This window comes from Megalops cyprinoides, chromosome 3, assembly GCF_013368585.1.
Source record: "Megalops cyprinoides isolate fMegCyp1 chromosome 3, fMegCyp1.pri, whole genome shotgun sequence".
Lineage (NCBI taxonomy): Eukaryota > Metazoa > Chordata > Actinopteri > Elopiformes > Megalopidae > Megalops > Megalops cyprinoides.
The window spans coordinates 1,175,892-1,198,464 of record NC_050585.1 but is presented as its reverse complement, the minus strand read 5'-3'; the positions used below and the strand labels follow the sequence as shown (position 1 = coordinate 1,198,464).

The 22,573-nt window shown below is 40.9% G+C and overlaps 1 protein-coding gene across 1 annotated transcript; it reads right to left on the bottom strand.

Moving 5' to 3' along the window:
- Positions 1 to 1,713: 1,713 nt before the first annotated feature.
- pdzd3b (PDZ domain containing 3b) lies at positions 1,714 to 20,790 on the bottom strand. Its single transcript, XM_036523183.1, is given in 14 exon segments — positions 1,714 to 1,719; positions 3,820 to 4,044; positions 4,300 to 4,503; positions 5,292 to 5,488; positions 6,714 to 6,918; positions 8,001 to 8,137; positions 8,992 to 9,196; positions 9,862 to 10,073; positions 10,842 to 10,906; positions 11,634 to 11,661; positions 18,895 to 19,317; positions 19,320 to 19,817; positions 20,324 to 20,484; positions 20,486 to 20,790. Coding segments are annotated over 14 exon segments (2,871 nt in total).
- Positions 20,791 to 22,573: the final 1,783 nt, after the last annotated feature.

Here is a 22,573-nt window from a genome sequence, read left to right as displayed (position 1 = left end):
AGTGAAAATAAACCACCACCCTAAACATTTCATATTGCTCTGATGATCATTAACTCCATGTCTCAATTTTGCCATTTATCTGTTTTAAATATTTTTTTGTTTTAATATGTAATATTATGATGCAAAGACCATCAATGGATGAGAGCATTCGCCAAGGCATTATCATAGTCGACGACTGCTTGAGAACGTCACTGCGCACCGGGCAAGTATGTAGTTATAATAGTGCGATTTTTGTTGTAAAGAAATCCGTGGCTCACATGTTTCCTATGGAGCCATAATGGATTGGGCGTGAAATGGAATCTAGTGTCCCAGATTTCAGCCTGCTCCTAGGTTGAAGGTTCTTCTTACACCCTCAGGGTTGTGGAGGTCCCATAAACTTCACTAGTTTTTAATAGCTCTTTTCGAGCTAATACGATAAACTACATCTGCCACCATGAAATGTGACGGTTCAGTTTTTCATTTTGTAGCCTACTTGTTCATCGTGGATCACCTGCACCTAAGTAAGTCCGTAATTATGTGAACAGTTTCTGTGAACAACATCTGAGGTTCTGACATTTCAACAGTTTGTAAATATATCTGTGGCCATGTCCAGAAATTGCCTCATACCTCCTAAAGAGTATTTGATATGGGTCATTCAACTGTCAGTCAGTGGAGGATATGGAGTTGGGGAAGTGAGAGGTAACCAAACTACACTCTCAATGAGTCTAAAACACTGGACCTAACTGTTGAATGTAATGCAAAGACATGCCGCTTTGCCAGTGGCGGAACAACTTTACAAAGGGCCCTGGGGCAGAAATTGGTCAAGGGCCCCCCGGCCCCAACCCCGCCTATGCCAGTGACAAGAGTGGAGTGCAAAACCATAGGCCAATATTAAACAGTTAATCATCTATTCTCATTATAGTTTAGGCTATAATTCCTAATGCCAACCCTCCCCATTAATCCGGGCTTGGGACCGGCACCTAGTTGAGCTGGCTTGCTCCCTAAGAGGCTGGGTTAGGCTAAACTATATACATTACAAAATTTTGAGCCCCACCCTGATGAAGTAGTATACCTGGCAAGAGCTATATAAATAGCGGATCACCGCTTATTGATTTGTCAGTGGGAGAAGAAAGAGCACTGATCGTAAGGACGCAGCCTGGAATGTGCATTAAAGGGGGCCCACATCGGGGCCATGAAGGGCCCCCCGCAACTCAGGAGGGGCCCGGGCCCAGGGGCAACTGCCCCGCCTATAGCTCCGCCCCTGCGCTTTGCCCCTTCCACCCCACCCACAAGAGGTTGTGTAGACTGTGTACAAACAAAAACCATGACATATCTCCAAACTTGAAAATACAGCCAGTAATCATAATGACTTTCAAACAAAAGGATGTCATTGTAAGGTAATTCATTTTTGTTTTAATTTTTGTATGGCTGTAATTTTTAATAGGACAAAGACATTTTTGTTAATTTGAGCCTCTCAAAAATAGTGACAAAACTGGTGTTCAATTAATTTAAATACAAATATTTGGTTCCTATAACAGTTTTTAGCACATAGAACAACTCATTGAAAAATGAAGCTTCATTTGCCCCTATTTTTTTAAAGGAGCGAACATTATCAGATATATATTGAACATACCATTTACCTTTACTAGTACAGGCACATCTTTAACTTTTAGTCAAACAAGACTTGTAGTGGATTAACTGTCAAACTGAGATCAGTATGGAGAAACAGTATATTCAAACCTAAAAGACAAAACACTTGAAAAAAAAGTCTGAAAACACAGTGTACAGTAAGAGCCAGGGCTGATAAACATTGCATTATTCAGTTATTACATTTAAGTATCTTCACCAGTCTACATATTTGGAAAATCCACATAAATACTGTATAAAAAGCAGTTTCAGGTTCAGAGTGAAGATCTCTGATAACTGACCATAAATATAACAAGGATTCCTACAATTGTCACAGTGTTCTAATAATTTTCTAACATTGTAATGAATGTATTCATTTGATATTGTTTATTTATGCCTTCATTTACAGACAAGAAGCCATGTCTGAGGTACTACACCCTTGAACAACGCTCTAGTCTTTCACATGGCCCTTAGCCCCAGTCCATCTCTTTCAATTCTGAATGTCAGATAAAGAGGCAGTGGACAGTATTTTTACAATCTTCAGTGTAAAAACCAGGACATTTAGAAATGTCATTAAACAATGAAATAAAATTATTAAAATATTTTAGTTGAAAAAGGCAAACAATAATTCAGTAAGTATTTTTATTTAAATGTTACATATTTATACAGTGTGTCTTAATTAAGATATCGTTACTTTCATTTACAGAAACATTACGGATAAATACACAGGCAGAGAAGACATTCAGCTGGATGTTGCATAACTGCTTATTTCTCACTTATAATTAACCCCAGACATTTTTTAAAGTTAAAAATAATTTAAAATTATATTTTTCTCACACTTCTGCAAAGCTCTTTTGTTTAACTTTAACTTTCTGGCAGACATGGACTATAGCAGGATTTCTGTTGATGCACGCGTCAAAAGAATCAGCCTTTCTCAATTTATTGTTGGAAGGTATGGGTTGTCAGGCCATAGCAGAGGGCAAAAAAGTAAGAGGAGTGGCAGTAATGAATGATTTTTTTGAGGTGTGCAGCAGTACAACACACATGCATGCTTGCATATACCACCCATTCACTGAGATTTTAAATTTGCAATTGCAGGGTTGTCTGGAATCAGACAGCTTTCATGAAAAGAATCATACAGCTCAAAACCTCTCCCTTCCACTCTTTCAGAATGGACCTCTTAAAATTTCTGCAGGACTGACCCTGTAGGCCTACAGGACTATCATTGCTACTGGAGTATTTGTGTTCTGTAGCATAAGATAGACTTAGGTTTCCCCTTCTCAGCAACAAATAAATAAATTTAAGTTAATCACTTAAATTTTTAAAATAATTATGGTCATTATGAAATCTCAGATGTTCTTTCACAGGAGGGAATTGTCTGGAGTTTCTGCAGCCTAAAAAAGAAAAGAGCAAGTATATATATAAAATTAATCAGCATATCAGTCAATCGAATGATCCATTTATTGATTAATGGTCAAATTATGCAATGGTTTTTCAACTGATAGACATAGGCTCTGCCTCATGATCATGTACATTAACCATATGTTAAGAATAAAACATATAAATAACATGTTTGTGCTATAGACAATTTTTGTATTTTGTTATCTCTGTGTATCATAACAGCATGTACTGTACTTGTGATTGTAAGTACAAGGGTAAGTGTGTGCTTGATGTTTATGTGTGTTCTTTACGTTACGTGGGTGTGTACAATAAGTGCATGTGGTTTTATCTTTACATGAGTTTGTGTGTTGTGTCTTCTGCCTGTGCAAAACATTTACATTTACATTTATTCATTTGGCAGACGCTTTTATCAAAAGCGACTTACATAGGTTACAGTTCTTTACAATGTTATCCATTTATACAGCTGGATATTTACTGAGGCAACTGTGGGTTAAGTACCTTGCCCAAGGGTACAGCAGCAGTGCCCCAGTGGGGATCGAACCGGCAACCTTTTTTTTTTGGTTACGAGTCCTGCTCCTTAACCACTATGCTACACTGCTGCCCCATTCAGGAGGTGTCTGTGTGAGTGTATGTGTGCATGCATGTGTGTGTGTGGGTGGGTGGGTGTGCAGGTTTGCATGCATATGCATGCTTTCATACGGATATGTATGTTTCTCTGTGTGTGAGAGTGCATACATGTTTGTATGAGTGTGCATGTAATTTTTGTGTATGTGTGGGCATGCTGATGTAGGTGTGTGTGTGCATTGCTGTTACCTGAGAGCTATGAAGAATGAGACTTGGTGTAATGGGTGTCCCACTTTGTTTGAGCTTCTCGTACTCAGGCCTCTCCACCACCAACATACGGAGGAAACATCCCCCCTCTTTCACCAGCATGACCACATCTTCCAGATATTCCTCCTCCACATTCTGTCCATTCACTTCTATCACCACATCACCCTCAAAGAGTCCAGCCTTCTTTCCTGACCCACCTTCTGCTACCTACAGGATGAAAGACTTAACTGCATCACAGTGGCACACACCATTCACTTTACAGTGTGCTGCAAAGATTAATCTATTGGCTGTATTTTGTGTTTGCAAATTTAAAATTGACTACTGCTCAGCATATGTATTGTGTCACTCAGGACAAGCAGTATCTGGCCTGGTGTTTCATATTTGCAAATTGTTGCAGATGCTTTTGTGCGCATGCACTGAGGCAGTTAATGTCGTTTTTGAACATGTACAGGCAAGTAGTACCTGGCCTATGAAGGTTCCTGGTTTTTGCGGCACGCAGCCCAAATGAAAGCCAAAGCCAGCTGGCCCTCTCTCAAGGACACATAGTCGTGTACAGGGAGGGTAAGTCTGTACTTCCTTGGGGGGATCAGTAGAGCGCAGTGTTGTCCTTTTTTGTTCCCTTTCATGAGGGCAATCCTCACAGAAAAGCAGAGGAGATAGCCCTAGCTTCAGATGGAGAGAAATGGGAATGAATGATACATTAGGCCACATCATTAATATTTGGGCCAAATTTGCCCATTGTTTTGGACAACTTCTCTGTTATTTTATACCTAATAATGTTTCCATTTTGCTGTAGAAGGTATCTAGTCTGAAAAATGTCTCAGCTGTTTTCATTGCAAAGCATACTAGCAGAAACCTTTTATGGTTGTTCTAAGCCTCTTATAGAGCCTATCTAGGGAACATTAGTGTACCTTTCATTATTGCACATGTTCCATATTTTAATGTAGATCTAAAATAAAAACGAATGGCTGAAATATTATGTAATGATTAGGGGGAATTGCGGGGAATTTTAATTTAATTTTGAATATTACTCATGCATTGGAGAGAGGCAGTGTTCACAATGATGAAAAGGCATGAAAATGCTGTGGAAGAAAATGGAGATTTTTCCACTATAAAAGCAGTCCCATGCTTTTTAGTATGCACACCTACAAAGCTGCACGGTAAGGAACAATGTAGATTTTTGCATAAGTTACCCTTTAAAGGGTTATTTTTGTAATATAATGTCTGTAATATAACTTTCAAACATTAGAATCCCCAAGATATTTAAAGCTTCAAGGCAGGAAACATAAATAATTGCTGTGTCAAAACCATGGTATTACAAAAGATACACCTTTTCCCCTTCTGCTTTCCCATAAAGACTACAGAACTTTCACAATTGCCCCTGTCAAACCGGGTGGCATTGTTAGGTAGAGCCTCGTAGAAATACTTTGCAGCCTCACTGAGTTCAGCCCCACCTGAGTGTAGAAGTCCCCCCCCTGGGCATGGATGGTAGTGAGGGTGACTTGCTGCCCGCTTTGCCGCACTCTGTGGACGATGTCCTCATGCTCCAGGTGCTCTACTGCTTCTCCGTTCACAGCCAGTAGCATGTCCCCATCATCCATCCCAGCCTTCTCCGCCGGGCTGCCAGCATCCACCTCACGCAGCCGGTGAGCTGCACAAGCGCGCACGCGCACACACACACGCACACACACACACACACACACACACACACACACACACACACACACACACACACACACAGAGAAGGCAGATAGTCCTGGGATCTCTATATTTCAGCTCTGTTTTAACAGAGAGCTTAAAAGAGCTGAAATGAAGCACATAAGGCTGAAGTCAGTGTGAGGCTTGAGACTAATGTGTATGTGTACACTAGTGCTTTCCATGTAAAAGAACATTTATTATTTATGTGTATATGTGTGTGTGTGAGTGTGTGTGTGCATGTCTCATGCTCATGCTTGTTCATATCCCTTCTCTACCCTTGTTCCCAAGAGGTGAAATGAGTTCCCCACAACTGGCAGAACAGCACAATGACTGTCCATTTTCTGGTGTAGACTCAAAATCTCCTTATTCAGATTATACCTGGGCTGTCTGAACTGTGATGCACCCCCCTCCTAACACTAGTAAAGCTGGTATCTGCAAAATTTAATTAAGCATTAAAGATTAAAGCCTGGGGGCACTGCAGTGGTATAAGCCCTGTGGTAAATGCATTGTCACAATACAAACATATGGTAGTAATAACTTATGGTTGTATGGTAGTATTTACTCCCACTGTAGCAATGTATTCCACAGTGTCACTACATTTCAAGGATGGCACTTATGATTGAGTATCTGCCCAGGTAATTGCCCAATCCTATCGAGTGCACTTTTGTAAGATATTCTGGATAAGAGCCAAAATATGCATATACACTATATGGCCAAAAGTATTCGGACGCCTGACCATTACACCAACAGGGACTGTAATGACATTGTATTCAAATACATATACTCTAAAATGGAGTTGGTCCCCCTTTTGCAGCTATAACAGCTTCCACTCTTCTTGGAAGCCTTTGCACAAGATTTTGGAGTGTTTCTGTGTAGGCTTTTGTGTGTGGATATGTCTGACTGGGGGTACATGCATGCCTGTGGGTGTTCATATCTATGTGTGTGCATATAAATGTAAATGTGTATGCATGAAAATGTCAACATTTCTTTACATGGGTGTGTGAGCATGTGAGTGTGTGAGCATGTGAGTGTGTGAGTGCGTGTGCGTGTGCGTGTGCGTGTATGTATGCATGCTTAGTGAACATGTGAAAGTGTGCGCACATGAATGTGTGTGCAGGCATGACCTTCTGTCTGCGTGTCCATGTGTCCGTGTGTGTGTGTACGTTAGTGTTCCTCACAGATGCGCCCTGATGCCATCTTCTCCTGCCTCAGCAGAAAGCCGTATCCCTCAGGTCCCTGTTGCAGGTGGAGTTTGCGGGGGCGATGGGGCAGGTTGTGAGTACCTGCCATAGTGGGAAGGATGGGCATGCGACACCGGATGTAGCTCCTCTCACTCTCACTGTCAATCACCAGAACACTCACGTGGTCCCCACATTTCCTCACCTGAGAGGCACATATTCTGATGGATGAGATGATGCTAAAAGAGCAAAAACACTTAAAGAACTGGTCTTTTTGAACCAAAGGCTTGCACGTATAACTGGGTAGCTGTCATCTTGTATCAAAATTGCTAAAATTGTCTGTGCTTGCTAAAATTTGGGAAAAATTTATACACTCAAAATTGAAAGCTTTTCTTTGTAATAATATCCTAAGTGAATAAACATCACTGTGTTTCTCTATTTCAAGACTTATCAAAGGCTTTCAGCACTGTTGACAATGCCCTGCTATTGCACAGACTGGCACAAGAGGTATGAAATCTGAGTTCCATATGATCATGAAGGGGGTCCCCTAGAGTTCAGTTTTAGGTCCTGTTCTTTTTCCATTGTACGTCAATGACATAAATATATGTGAGGTCTGCCAAACTCCACTTATATGCTGATGACACTATAGTTTATTCAAGTGCCCAAATGATTGAGAAGACCTTTCAGGGTTTTTTACTAGCATCTGATGAAATTCAAAATCAAAATCAGCTTTTTCATCTGAAACTGCTAAATCCAAGGAAGACTCCATTCATGGTCACAGACTAATGGAAGCATTGAAGGGGGGGTTTTACCTTTAATCTTGTGTTGACCTACAAGTATTTGGACATTTGGTTAGATGAAATGCATGGAAACAACATGATTTATTCTTGAAATAAAAACCCAATTGTCTATGGCACTAAAACTCAAATTGGTTAAATAAAAGTTAATAATAGCTTAGTAGGTACTTTACCAGACTTGCTTCAGTAGATAATATGTACAGTATATGTGGATAGCACATAAAACTATAATCTCTGTAGTCCAATGTGGACAGTGCCACCTGCTAAGAAAATAAAAGCAACTGCAACATTATTATTATTATTATTATTATTATTATTATTAGTTGTAGTAGTAGTAGTCTTAGTAGTGTTTTCTTGGTAGGTGTACCTATCCATGCCTGTCTCCACTCAATCAATCAATCAGGAACTATAATAATATCAATCATAACACTGTTGTGGAGTGAGGCTGAGTATGGTTAAACAAATAGGAGTCCTGGAAGTGTCAGCCTACCATCTTGTTGAGAGCAGAGAGTGTGAGATCTGACACCATGGCTCCATTGATCCATATAAGACGGTCTCCCCTCCGCACGCCTGCCCTTTCTGCGGGTCCATCAGTCACTGTGTTCAGAGAGTACCGGCCCTTCTCTCCTGCAGACCCAACCCACACAATGCTGTCACATGCCTGTCTCCAGTCATTAAATCAGCCTATTACATTTTATTTAATATGGTGCTCTCAACAATGGAATTTTCGGAGTGCCTGACAGAAAATGTGCAAGTTAGAGCTGTTATGGCATGAAAAGAAGAGAAAAGGTACATCAAAGAAATCACCAAGGCTGTACTAGAGGCAATGTGATATGGTCAAATTCTGAAGCCCTGTGGACAGAGATATATCTTAGTGGAGCACCTTACTATTACATATAGGGAGGTATTGTTTATACAACTTGCTCTTGGGAAGATTGAAACCAACAAAACGTCCACAGATGGTAGAGAGTGAAAAGGATAATCTTCCCTTTGGGATCCAGAGTTAAAACAGAGTTAAGAATAAATCACCACACCACAGGAGTAGTCTATAGTCTGCATTGTACATCATGACCTCAGAGAACGTCTCTGTTCTAAATGTGAAAATAAGACTTATGCATACTTTTTTATTGTTCTGATGTCTATTCACACATACATACATACATGTATTTGCACATTGTTTGTGAATAATATGTGGATATTTTTGTGCTGACCTTGATCACTTTTTCTGGCCCCCATGATACATGAAGTAATATGAAGAACTGTGTTATATTAAAATATATCCTATGATACAAACTCTTCACTTGCCTTTGACATTTAATATATATGCAGTTACAGAGACACATGGCCACTGAAATATAAATTGTGATTTTGACAATATGTCCACACATGGCATACTTGTATATGCAGCTACCTTCATGTTGTTTTTGTATAAAGACGCAGTTATGCATTCATGTTAGTACTTCTGGTTTCTTTTGGCTTACCCTCAACTGGGATGATACTGATGCCCAGGCCTGAGTTGGGGTCCCTAGCAATGTAACAGAGTCTTGGCTGGGCACAGTCCTGTCCACGATGAGTGCTGGTGAGGGCTTGAAGGTCACAACCTTCTGATACAGCCTGGTTGTACTCCTCTCCCCCAAGTACCAGGAGACACAGCTGTTGCCCGCTTACTTGAATTCTTTGAGCTACCTGAGATACATAGTCAGGAAACATCAGTGTACACTATGCATAGAATAAGCCAACATTGCACTCAGGCCCCTGAGTGGCTCAGATGTTAAAGGGACATCTCAGTTGCAGACTGAGCCCTATGGCTTGGATTTGAAATCAGCAGTGTCATGTGCTGGAGCTAATCAGCTTCATGCTGCCTGGGATAAAGGTGGATAGGTTGGCCAGAACTTCCTCATCACGCCACTCTTGGGCATCCTGTCATCTGTCAGGCACCTGCAGTTGATCAAATGACAGTGGAGTAGCTATCCTGTCTTCCAAGTGGCACCTACTTCACTGTGGTGCACTGTGGAACTTGTAGTGTATAAAATAGCCATTGGCTTATATGTATTGCATTCTGATTGTGTTCTTCTCACTTCAGCACTGCTGTGAGGCTGCAGAGATTGAGATGAGCCTGATGTGCACCTAGTGGTTCCAAAAAGGGTTGTATAAAGGTAAAAAGTATAAACAAAGAAACATCAGCACACACTGAGCTCAGGGTCAGACACAGGAAACTATGGCATACAGTGAGCACAAAGACAGGCACAAGGCACAGAGATGGACTGGAAGGGGGACATAAATTATTGATAGAGCTCTGGATGAAGTCAGAGCTGGAGAGGGATGATACGGGGTGATGGAAGATCATTCACCTCAAGGTGTCCAAGATCATCCACAAAGTGCCTGTTGACCTCCAGCAGTCGGTCCCCATCCCTCAGCCCGCTGCGCTCAGCCACGCCCCATGGCTCCACCTGCCTGATCACGTGGCCATGGCAGCCTCTCTCTATGCGCAGATGGAACCCAAAACTCTCACCTTCCTCACGCCGTAGCAGACACAGCCGTGGCTCAAGCCCATGGACAGACACTGCAGCGGGACAAAGGCATACCACCATCTTAAACAGGGGACAGAACCACAGATATGGGAGCAGACAGACAGACTTTGGGATAGACATGTGGATGTTGAGGCAGTGGGTAAACTGCCTCAATTTATTAGACAAAAACAAAGTCAGTGTTTACTTTGAATCCTGAATGGCTCTGCAAAAAATGTTGGACTTCATTTTCACACCATTATTCAGTTAATCTTTGAAAAAGTAGTTTTATTAGTAATATTTTCATAAGACCATTTCCACCACCCCCAACAGTGTGCAGAAACATAGTAGCCTGTCGCTTGTTGAAAAAAAATTCAACCTCTTTCATGTCAGATATGGAGGGACAAAGATGTATGTGTGCAATGCTGATAGCTGCATGAAGTTACTACAGTGCACAAGGGGAGCAGCTACATTTGCTTCACTGTCTTACTAAAACTCATGGGACATAGGTAGCTATGAATAAAACACGTTTTTATTCCAACAAATTGTATGCATGTTGGCTTGCCTTTGCTTGTAATGACCATGGTCTTCTGTAGAAGCATCAGAAAGCTTCACTAATGAAGAGGACTGTCTAGGCCTTGCTATAATTCTGCTTTCCAATTAATTTCAAAGACTTCCTATCAGGTTGAGTTTGGGATTCCATGCTGGCCACTGCAATGTTCTGGTGTTATTCTCTTCAAACCATGCATAGTCAGAACTGTAGTCAGGTTCATTTTTCTGCAGTTAGTTGGGGTGTTCCTTGTCTTTTGGTAAAATTGTGTTACCTGAGTCATCTGAGATGATCAGAGCTGGATTGTCAATCCCAATTTTAGGATTGAAAGTAAACTTCCTGTAGTGAGAAAAAAAAGTTAGGACCATGGTTATGGACATTGTTGGGTTTCTCTAACCACAACCAAACTAACCCATAAAACTCTTCCTACTCTGTTAAATCTGAATTGGACATGTTAGTTTTACATATCAAAAAGTCAGCATAAAATATTCAGTCATAATCCAAAAGAATGTTTTTTGCTTTATATGTGAAAATATATTGAATATTGCAGGCAATAAGTAATTATTTTTACTTCCATGTGTGCAAATTTAGCATGTGTTATCAAAAATATTGCACCTTTCCTGTTTGCATTGAACAATATTGTTATATTTGTAAGGATATATCTACCACAGATGTTATTATAAATGAGCACTTGTTAATCCATGTGACATTTTAGCAATTCACTGCAAAACAGAGCACAAAATCATGAAGTTCAGTGTTAGCATCAGTCACCATTTTCACTGTCCACTGCTTCAGAACCATAGCAAACTCTATATCCCAGGTATGCTGTAGAAGCAAAGGCCAAATCCCATTTTTAAACAACTCAAGACATCCTGGCACAGGATTGCCTCAAATGTAAAGTCCTGTCACAAAGATTCCATTTATCAGGTGGGTGTGTAACTGAAGCAATGGCACAAAGGTACAAACTTGAACATAACTGAACCTGCAAGATTTTGTCTATAGGATCAGGTCATTAATTACATCACCCTGTCCTCCCAGTGAAATAACAAAAAACATGATGACTTACTCTGTTAGGTCTGTGACATCCCCCAGTCCTGCAATAACAAAAGTAAATGGTGAGATAACAGGTTAAACAAATTTAGGACCCAGTAAGAAAAGTCAAGGCAGCTCTCAAATGCACATACACATGTTATTTTCCACCCTGATTTTCCTGCTATGAATGTGTATTTTTCACCTCATAATTTTTTCTGTTTTCCTTGTTCCAAAATACAATATTGCACAATGTGTCCTGCATTAGGTGTCTTTGTGGGCTTTTGATGTTCTTTAAACACAGCAGAGTTAACTCTGGAACCATTTGTGGCCTCTAACTGTGTGCACCAGATAAAATTGAAGCTCTACCAGCTCATTCATTTTTAACTCTCTCAGACACATTTACACAGTTAAGAACAGAACCTTAATCCCAGCCTGGAAAATGTGGCAGGCTGGTGGCAATCATTAACAAATAATTGCCATGGTATCCTCTCCTTCCATCAGTGTGTCAAAGTCTATAGCTTCACACTTTCCTGCCGCCAAAAGTTTTTATTTTTATTTTCGTATTAAATGTAAAAACTGCCATCCACTGCTAGCAGAATCAATTCTTTCTATATGTCTATTTTGCAGGGGCTGTCCAACAGTGTTAGCAGATGAATGATGGATATGTCAGATACATCACAATTGCATCAAAATTGCATACAAATTAAGGTTCACACTTCATATTAAGGTCACAATAATTAGCCAATAGAAAATTATTAATTTTTATTTCTTTTGTCAGCATTCTTAATTTTGCAGTGGCTTATTTTAATTTTTTTGTTAACATCTGAAGTGACTGTCCCAGCACTTTGCCAAAGATTTTCTGTGGACTTTGTTCCCGGAGTAATGCAAGTTTCATATTTCACTCATATTTTGAATGGCTGAAACACACACCAGAGCAATCTTGCAGAAAAATAAAAGCTGTATTATAGGAGCTATATTTAAAAAAGTTAATTGTATTTGTTTCATTACTGATCATTTTCTATCATGTACTGAAAACCCAGAGCCCAGCCAGCCTACTTTTGTTTCATTGTTTCAAAGATTAATGAGAAGCCAGACAACTAAAGTGGTGCTGAAACAAAACTAGAGAAGACTTTCAAGGATTATGTAAATGACATGTGGCTCCTTGAGAAAGCAAGAGTTGTTTTTCACTCAGGTTGCAAATGCTGAAACTTTGATGCCTAGTTTTGCACAAACTGCACATTGATACATTCACAGAAAGATTCTTCACCTGGTTTTTGGTGTTTGTAAGTGATAAGAAAGAGATGTCTATTGAAAAGCAACTTGTTTTCATCAGGGTTTTGACTTTCTCTACGGATCATCCTAGGCTATGGCTGATAGTATGGCCAGCCAAGTTCGAGGCTTACAGGACAAAGTTCAGAATACTTCATGTAAATAACCCGCTAAATGGTTTATTATTTTTAGGAAACGGAAGCGGAATTCAGTAAGGTTACAGCTTTCGTAAAAGAAAGTTTCGTGTGCGTTAAGTTTAACAGTTTATGGACACGTAATGAGGCACGAGCTCTTACGGTGGTGTTTTACCATGTTTATTCAAGATGTACTGTGTTAAAGGAAGAAAATAAACGGTAACTTCACCAGTAGCCAAGACTCAAAGCCACTACATATTACGGGGATCCGTACACTTCAGATTCAGATACTGTTCATATCATAAATCTCTTCAAATTAATTTCAGTAGCTCCCCTCTAAACATAGAGCATATGGAAATTGTAAGTCTGATGTCTGACTTTTTCTTATGTCTGATGTTTAAAGTTTCAAACTGAAATATCCCATATTAAATAAAAAGCTCAGATGAAATCAGTGGTAGAATAACCATTTAATGAAACAACAATTTTGTAAATTGTTAAAGGGAAGGCAAGGAGATAAATGTTCCAAATTGTTGTGCATGCTAACTTGCTCTATCTATAGTGTTCTATGTACATTGTTTCATGAGGGCATTTCATGATAAATAATTATGGTGTTGATCTGCATTCTTGGATTCTGTGCAACCACAGAATACATTCGCAAAACGCGCAATACATTCAGTGATAGTGACATCATGCTCTCATATATGCATCAAGAAATTTTAAGTAAATGTGTTGGTCAACAAGGTTTTAATTAAAAACGTTGTACAAACGGCCATTTACTTACCTATGTTATAAATGTTAAAAACCGACAGGAGATAATTTAGGCACAATCACAAAGCCAATATCACAGCACTCTGACTGCCTGCTGTGCTTAGAAACGGTGGTACTCTGCAAACAACACCAGAGTTGCCTTCAGCTTCGGCAAGCGTTGCCCAGCCCTGGTTATGTGGAGCAGAATGTTTTTTTAATCCAGCTGCGCTCTTAATTAATTAGGCTTGCTTGAGCTGTTATTTAAATATTTAATTTATTTGACTTTATTTGACTATATTTTATGTGTAATGAATTCTTTTTGAAAGGAATGTGCTTCACATGTTATTGCCTGCCACTTCAGTCTAAAACGAATAAAAAAACTTAGAGAGGCACTTATTATTACATGTTTCCTTAGAAAAGTGTTCATGTACATCTTAGAAAAAAACTCTTTATGTGTTTGTACAGTGGTATCACACTCTGATTCATTTTCATTTAACAATTAAATCAAAGTAACTGAGAGCTCAGCTGGAATCAAAATCATCATATGGTGCATGGTGGTTCCCCAGGACTAGGTCTGAGAAACTCTGAACTAAACAAACATTTGTGATCATTCACAAGCCCAGAGTTTTTTGGGATAGTATGTTGATTGACACTTTCAGTACATTTTCAGCTAACATCTAATGTCTAATGTGTGTGACAAAGAAAAAGGATGGACACAGTGTCTATGTTTAGTTAAACATATTTTATTTGTCTGAAGCCTGGGAAAGCCTGGAAAACCTCATTCTTCACTGTTAGTCATAGATACTGTAGGAGTTCTTAGCATTTCATAAAAAAACAGTGTGCATTACAGCAGTATTTTGTTATTTTAGGCATTTATTGAGTAACCACAGCCAACTAGGAATGCAGCTGTCTATCTGTTTCCCTACTGTTTACATGAAATGTCCATCATTACTTTTCTTCCTCATAGTTACTGTGGCTAAAGATGTGTGTTTGAGTCCAATTAAAATCTCATTTTCTCATTTGCAACCTAACTGCATTTGTTGCTGTAAGTAATATTCTACACTATTAATTATGTTCTTTACACACTTAATATGATGCTCATTAAATGGTTCAGTGACCAGTGACTGTATTTAAAGACAACATAGTTTGTGCAGCCAAGCATTTATATAGCAGAAACACAGACAGTCTATCTACTGAAATGATATTTAAAGTGCAAAATGTAAATCTTACCTAGATTAGAGAATTATGATTTTTGTTTATTTGAAATAATTGGCTCCTAGCTATGTAGTTGGCTATGAATCTGTGCCGCAGTAGCTAGTTGTGGTTGATCTAAATGTTTTTGTTTATTTGTTTTTTGGTTATTTTTGTCTCTGTCTCTTCTCTACATTGCAAAGACAGTTCTAAAGAGCAGCACTATTGTACACAGTGGCCCTGCTCTACAGTGCACCACTGTTCTAAAGAGCAGCACTATTGTACACAGTGGCCCTGCTCTACATTGCACCACTGTTCTAAAGAGCAGCACTATTGTACACAGTGGCCCTGCTCTACAGTGCATCACTATGCAGTGTACCACTGTGTACAAGGAGAGCACTACTCTTCCTCTGAAGTACTATTCTATGAAGCATTACTATCTAGAAGAACTGAAGACTAGAAGAGTAACACTATAATAGAGAGAATACTCCTGATTATTATTATTATTATTATTATTATTATTAGGAATGCCTAATGCTTTTTTCCTAATTTTGAAAATTTGAAATACCTCATTATGTCATTAGACAAAATCATTGTCGCTCATTGTCTTTCCAGGAGGGCTCATAAGCTAAAACACATCATTCAAGTACTGCTTGTTTTCATATCACAGTCCATGTTATGCTAGCACACACATGACTAGGAGGAAGGCTCTTCATGTGCAACTGTATACAGACAGTGGGTGGCCAATTGACCAGCAGAGGATGCTAGTACAAAAACCCCTGCCAACATCCCCACCCCTATTCCTAGTGGAATGAGGCCAATTTATTTCTCTGCTGTGGGCTCCTCATCATTGGCTGATGACAGGGCTGGGATTGAATCCAGGATGTAAAGCTTAGCTTGCTTTCAAAGTGAATGCCTTGACCACTGAGCTACTGGAGAGCTCAGTTTTGATGTATATTTGATAAATATATTCCTTCCATTTTGAATGTCATGGTTAAACACACACTGACCTACAATATACATATTTTCACAGAAAGAGCTGCTTGTCCCAGTATGCTTATGAGAAATAAAAAAGAATAAATGTTTCAAGGCAGTGAGGCATGGTGACATGCAGAGATTTAAAGAAAAGGAGGTTACCTGTGTTCTGTTTCATGGTATCGTCTGGTCCCAGGGGCAAAGGTGCAAGGTAGTGTTGAGGTGTATGACGCAGTGCAGAATGAAGTAGGAGAGATAGTTAACATGTGTTTTTATCTGCCTTCCATGACTCCTCCCTCCCTCTTATACAAGGAAGATTTGGGTTTAATGTTTAATCTGAAGTGTGAGACAATATGTCCTTGCCAGGGATACCAAACTGCCCTCTTGTAAAATTTTACAGCTGCACATAATTGCATTAGATAATACAATTGCGTAGCAGAATAATGAAGGTAGAGCTTTACTCACACAACACATACAAGTATGCACACATAAACTCATAGAATGCACACACTCATATTCTCACATAAATTGTTACAAATGCACATACTGGCACAAACTTGCATGTGCACACAAACACACTGTCACACACTCACATAACCCACACAAACTCTTTTTGTCTTTCTGTCACAAACACACACACACACACACTCACACACACACACACACACACACACACATGCTCACACGCTCAAACAGAGACATGCACGTGCACATGCACGTGCACCCATGCACATATCCATGGGTTAAATTGGGATTTGTTATGTGGGGGGGCTCTGTGGTTTCAGGGTTGCCATGGTTGCACATGTGTGTGCGCACAGACTACAAAATCTGATTGATGTCATTTGACAAACTGTAAATAAAATATAACAAGGTGAAACAACCCTCTGCTCTGAACACTAAAACGCTAATCAACGTCATTCTAGATACTGTTGGCAGTGTGCAAAACTACAGCTGATGATGACACAATCTTTCTGTAAGTGCACTCTCCTGTGTATCTGTATCAAATATAGGAATGGAGTTGTTACCACTAAAGGAGAGAATAATAATACAAAGTAATATGAATAGAACAGTCTTTTTAATAGTTACATTAAACTGGAATTAATTTACATCTTACAATATTACAATATACACAGACTGCCAACACCTTTTCAAATTTCCAAACCTTTCCATGACTTTTCAGAGTCCCATAAAATTTCAATCACCATTTCCTCGCAATCTTTCTAACCAAAATCTATAGATAGAAAAGTGAAAATATGGAGAAGCAACTACATGTGTACTCACTGAAGACACATTATCCCAAGTAGCTAGATAGAAGAATTTTAACTTCCACATCAATACACACAGTGGAAACGATAGGCTAATATTACATTTAATTCCATCACAGAGAACACAGTCAAATTCCACGACTTTCAAAAATTTTTGTGCACAATATCTTACTGTAAAATGATCAGTAACACCAGTTATTAATTAATGTTATAGTTAGGAAATGATAAAACTAGCCTGCATTACCTAGCCATGGTGTAATTTGAGTTACTCTGATATTCTGCTCAAACCACGATTGTCCTGACAATGCTGAGAGTTTTCAATACGTGCTAGCTTGCTTGTCAATTGAACTCTAACTAGAGCTTGCCATCTAGCTTAATGTGACAGTTAGCTAGCTACCAGATTGGAGGCAATCTGCCGCAAACTATCTTACGTTAAACTATCATTTAGTAAAATCAAAACACTGTTTAAGCAGAATAACAGAGCAATTTACATTGCTATTAAATGTGTCAGTTTCTGACATATTTTTCTCCCTATCTTGCCATCCACCTATCACTCTGCCATCTGTGCTGTCTGACTGACTGACAAGTAGTGATGTGTAGTTCCTGAATGAACGAATCCTTTTGAACGAATCTTTGAGGTGAACTGAATGTACTGAATCTCTAGTCTAAAAGATTTGTTCCTTCCTCTTTGCAAAGATGTGCGCTGATTAGCTGGCATAGCAGCTATAACTCTCCCTCCAGTGGATATTAGATATGCGGTCTGTCCACGAAGCAGCCTATCACAAAAGTGTATCAGCAGTACATACATGACGACAACTAGCCAATGGCTGGAATGCTAAAACTCTTGAAGCACCTCCCACTGGCCATCTCGGCACAGCTGACGATGTGGGACAATGCAAAAGATCCGGCTACTCTAAACCCCCCATATTGACCTGATGAACTGTTGACAAGTTCCTCAGTTCACCGGTTCCTTCAGACTGAAAGGAATCGGTGACTACGAAGACTCTAAACTCCCCCTACTGACCTGCTGAACTGTTGACAAGCTCCTCACTTCACCAGTTCCTTCGGACTCCAAAGATTCACTGACTATGAAGACCTGGTGACTACTCGCTAGTTCTCAGTGTAGCAGGCTTGGGCTACATCCGCCATTGACTGTGCCAATGCAAAAGGAATCAGAGCGCTTCCGTGACATTATTATAGGAATTAAAATTATTATTAAATATTATTTTGCTCATCTACCTGGAATATTATTTTATATTTATATTTTTAGCAGTAGCACATTTTAGGTGCGCACAATGTATCGCAGTTCTTGTTTATCAAAACTGCAATTTTATGTAGGCTACGATGTATTTAATGTTGACATCACATTTCCTTTTAACGTGAATAAAATCCTTATTAATAAATACTGCCAAATCAACATAGTAGGCTATAAGTATGCATAAGCCTATGCATCACATTTGTAGAGTACTATGTCTACATTAACAACAAATAAAAATACAACATCACTGACTAGGCTTACAGGTATATTAAAATGTTTGGGCTCGGTTAGTTCAAAACTTGTAAAACTAAGTTTTTCACTTCGGATATAAACGTGCTTTTTTTTAGTTTTAGCAAATGACATGTACTTAGGCTATTATACGCGTTAAAATGTGGGGTTCTATTACCTTCCTAAAGACAAAGTATACTCTCCTGATGGCTTTATTTCTGCAGGCACCAGTTATGCCCAGGAGAGAGTAGACCTTACACAGAGATTTCCCTGCAAAGCCCCTCCCTCCCACTTCTATGGGCATACACCGTGCTCACCACCCCCTCTTGTGGCATTCCTCCATGAGCTCAGCGTATTTCCCCCTCTTTCTCTCACTGGCCTCCTCCATCCTCTCCTCCCATGGAACCGTGAGTTCCAGCAAGACTACTTGCTTTGTTGTTCCTGAGCTCAGGACGATGTCTGGTCTCAACGACGTCTCCATGATGTACTCGGGGAATTTAAGTTGCTTCCCAAGATCCACCCTCATCTGCCAGTCCTGAGCTGTACTTAGGAGGCCTGCTTGGACTTTAGGTCAAGGAATGGGAGGGTCGCCTGCTCAAATAAATGTGATTACACGTCTTGCTGGTTGGAGCCGTTTGACCTGGTCATTGACCTATAGCGTCCCTCCGCAAGCGCTTTTGGACAGCTGCTGAAGATGGGTTCCAAGCTCTCTTTTGCTGGGCACAGGGGGCATGATGGTGATTCCACCCTGCCCCAGCAGAAGAGGTTAGCTGGGCTGGGCAAAACGTCATAGACAGACTGAATGAGGAATTTCACACAGGAGGACTCTGCCTTCCATAATTCTGACCAAGAGATCTTACGGTCCATCACCTCTTCCCATCTAGTCCATACCCCTTGTTGCCGCAGGCCCACAGACTTGCTCATGCGCAGCTCCTCGACCGTAGCTCTTACTTCTTGCTGGACCAGGTCTTGCCTTTCTTTGCCCTGGGCTTTGGCGTAGTTAGGAGTTGGTATCATGCCTAGCCCAGCACGGCCTGTTGCCACAGGCCCCACCACCACTCTGTGCCCCACCACCACTCTGTGGTATATCTAGGCCTTAAACTTTCCTGGCAAACCCGATTTGTCCACGGCTGTCAACCACCCTTCTAGCTCTTTAATTGCTGTTGAAATGGCAGTGTCGGGGCTCAGGCAGGGACTCAGGCGCGGACCACGGGAGCTTCGGGTTCCAAGCGTCTTTAACGGAATCGTCAGGCAGATCGCTAATCCGAAAACAAGCAGGGTCGAAAACCGGGAGACAGTCCGTGGACAGAGCGAGGATCGGGAAATCGGAGCAGGCAAGGTCGGGGAACCGGACAGGCAGGCAATCAAGCGAACGAGGCAAGGAGGCAGGCAAAAACGAGGTCAGGGTACAAGCAGGGTCGAAAAACGGGAAACAGGCAGACAGAAGCATAAAGCGAACGCCGGGGACGAAACAGGAGAAAAACACTGACGAACTAGCAACAGGACAGGGAAAAGCAGGGAACATATAGGGCAAGGCTGACGAGGGGATGGAAAGCAGGTGTGCAGGCAATCAGGCGGGCGGAGACCGGGCGGGGAGCGGGGCAGGAAAAACACAAGGAAAACAAAAGCACGACAGCTAAGGAGGCGGAGCACTGACAGGCAGTGGTGTCTCTCAGGGTGGAGTCAAAATATTTCCCAAGGCTCTTCTCAGGTTTTTCTGTGACTGATGGAATGCAGGTACCTCCAAGTGTGAAGCGGAACCGATCTGACACTTTGCCTTTCCTCAACACCAGAGACCTGGACTTTGCTGGTTTAACACATCCGAGCCCATGTGATCAGTCTCTCCAAGCCTTGGAGGATCCATCTAGTTCCTGGAACTGACGAAGTTGTTATAGTAAGATTATCCATGAAGGCTCGAATAGGGGGCTGCCGCACTCCAGATTTGGTTCTTGGGCCTCTGCACTCCACTTCTGCCGACTTGGCTAGCATGTTCATAGCTAGGGAAAAGAGAATCACGGAGATGGTGCACCCTGTAATGATTCCCTTCTCGAGTCTGTGCCACTCAGATGTTACAGTCCCAGAAGAGAACCTCACCCGGAAGAAACATAGCAAACCATGCAACATAACACTCACGCTACATAGCATAAAAAATAGGTTACGTGCAAAAGGGTTAAGGAAATCCATTGACAGAAAAAAGGGAAACCCCATGAAAGTTCTGATGTTTTGCAAGTTCTTACACCACCTCATTTATGTTCTCTGCAGCTACGAAAGAAACATGTTTTAGTCATTGCTTGAATTATTAAGAACTAGAAAAGTGTAAAAATATATACATTGTTGAAGATGTGTGAGGCTGAGCGTCCCCTGATGACATAAAAGCGCGTAGGCCCATATGCCAGGGCTGAGCCCTGGACAGCCCCGGCCCAATTTAACCCCTGCATATACCCATATGCAAAGGACTTTGACACAAACACATATAGCCTATGTAAATATACATATAAATACACCTATACATACACTTACTTAATATACACTTTGGTAATTGTGGTAAAAGTTGAGAGTAGGATTCGTTGAGAGGATCAGTAGTCAATGGTGTGTACATGATCTGTATCCAATCAAAAAAAAACAGGATCAATATAAAAGAAGATGGGATATTCCACCCAAAAATCTAAATCCCATGATCCACCTCTCCCACTGAGTGCTGTCAATCCATCCAGAAGGTTGCGTCACCAGCATTCCCCCTCCGCCTTCCAGTGCAATCCATGAGCATCCAAATATAAACCACAACAGAAACCAATAATAGCTAAACCATTCACATAAGCAGATGGCAAAATCACCACCACATGGCAAAATATCCTTGGTACTGTCGGGGCTCAGGCAGGGACTCAGGCGCGGACCACGGGAGCGTCGGGTTCCGAGCGTCTTTAACGGAATCGTCAGGCAGATCGCTAATCCGAAAACAAGCAGGGTCGAAAACCGGGAGACAGTCCGTGGACAGAGCGAGGATCGGGAAATCGGAGCAGGCAAGGTCGGGGAACCGGACAGGCAGGCAATCAAGCGAACGAGGCAAGGAGGCAGGCAAAAACGAGGTCAGGGTACAAACGGGGTCGAAAAACGGGAAACAGGCAGACAGAAGCATAAAGCAAACGCGGGGACGAAACAGGCGAAAAACACTGTGACGAACTAGCAACAGGACAGGGAAAAGCAGGGAACATATAGGGCAGGGCAGACGAGGGGATGGAAAGCAGGTGTGCAGGCAATCAGGCGGGCGGAGACCGGGCGGGGAGCGGGGCAGGAAAAACACAAGGAAAACAAAAGCACGACAGCTAAGGAGGCGGAGCACTGACAGGTTCACCTCATCCCTGGAAGCTGTAAAGGTCCAAGAAAGCCAGTCAAAGAAATAACAACATTCTAGCTCATCTATTCATGTATGAGAGTTCACCATCCTCAGCCTGCATCATTGGCACCCCAAGGCCCATAGCCCACACTGGAAGGTGAGGAAACAAAATGCCCACAACAAATCCAACTGGATGGGTAGAGAGCAGCTAATGCAGGAAGAAGACCACAAAGTCCCAACCCCCTGGGTGAAGCAGCCACTGTAAAAGCAGCAGTCCTATAGATCTTCAATTTTTGACAAATTTTCCAAATATATGGACTTGGTTTCTGTTTCTTATTGTTATTTTTTCTATTGTATAGATTCCCTTTACTTAGTGTCTCCATTGGCTATTAGTTAGGTCATTTAGCCATTTCCTTAATAGTCTAAACAAGTAGTGATATGTGTCTCCAACTTCCTCAGGTATTTTCCCTCGTAAATCTGGTTAGTTTTTATTGAAGTTTGTATTAAATATTGCTGATATTTCCTTGGTGACATTCTCCCAGAAGCATTTGATTGTTTTGCCTAACCAAAATA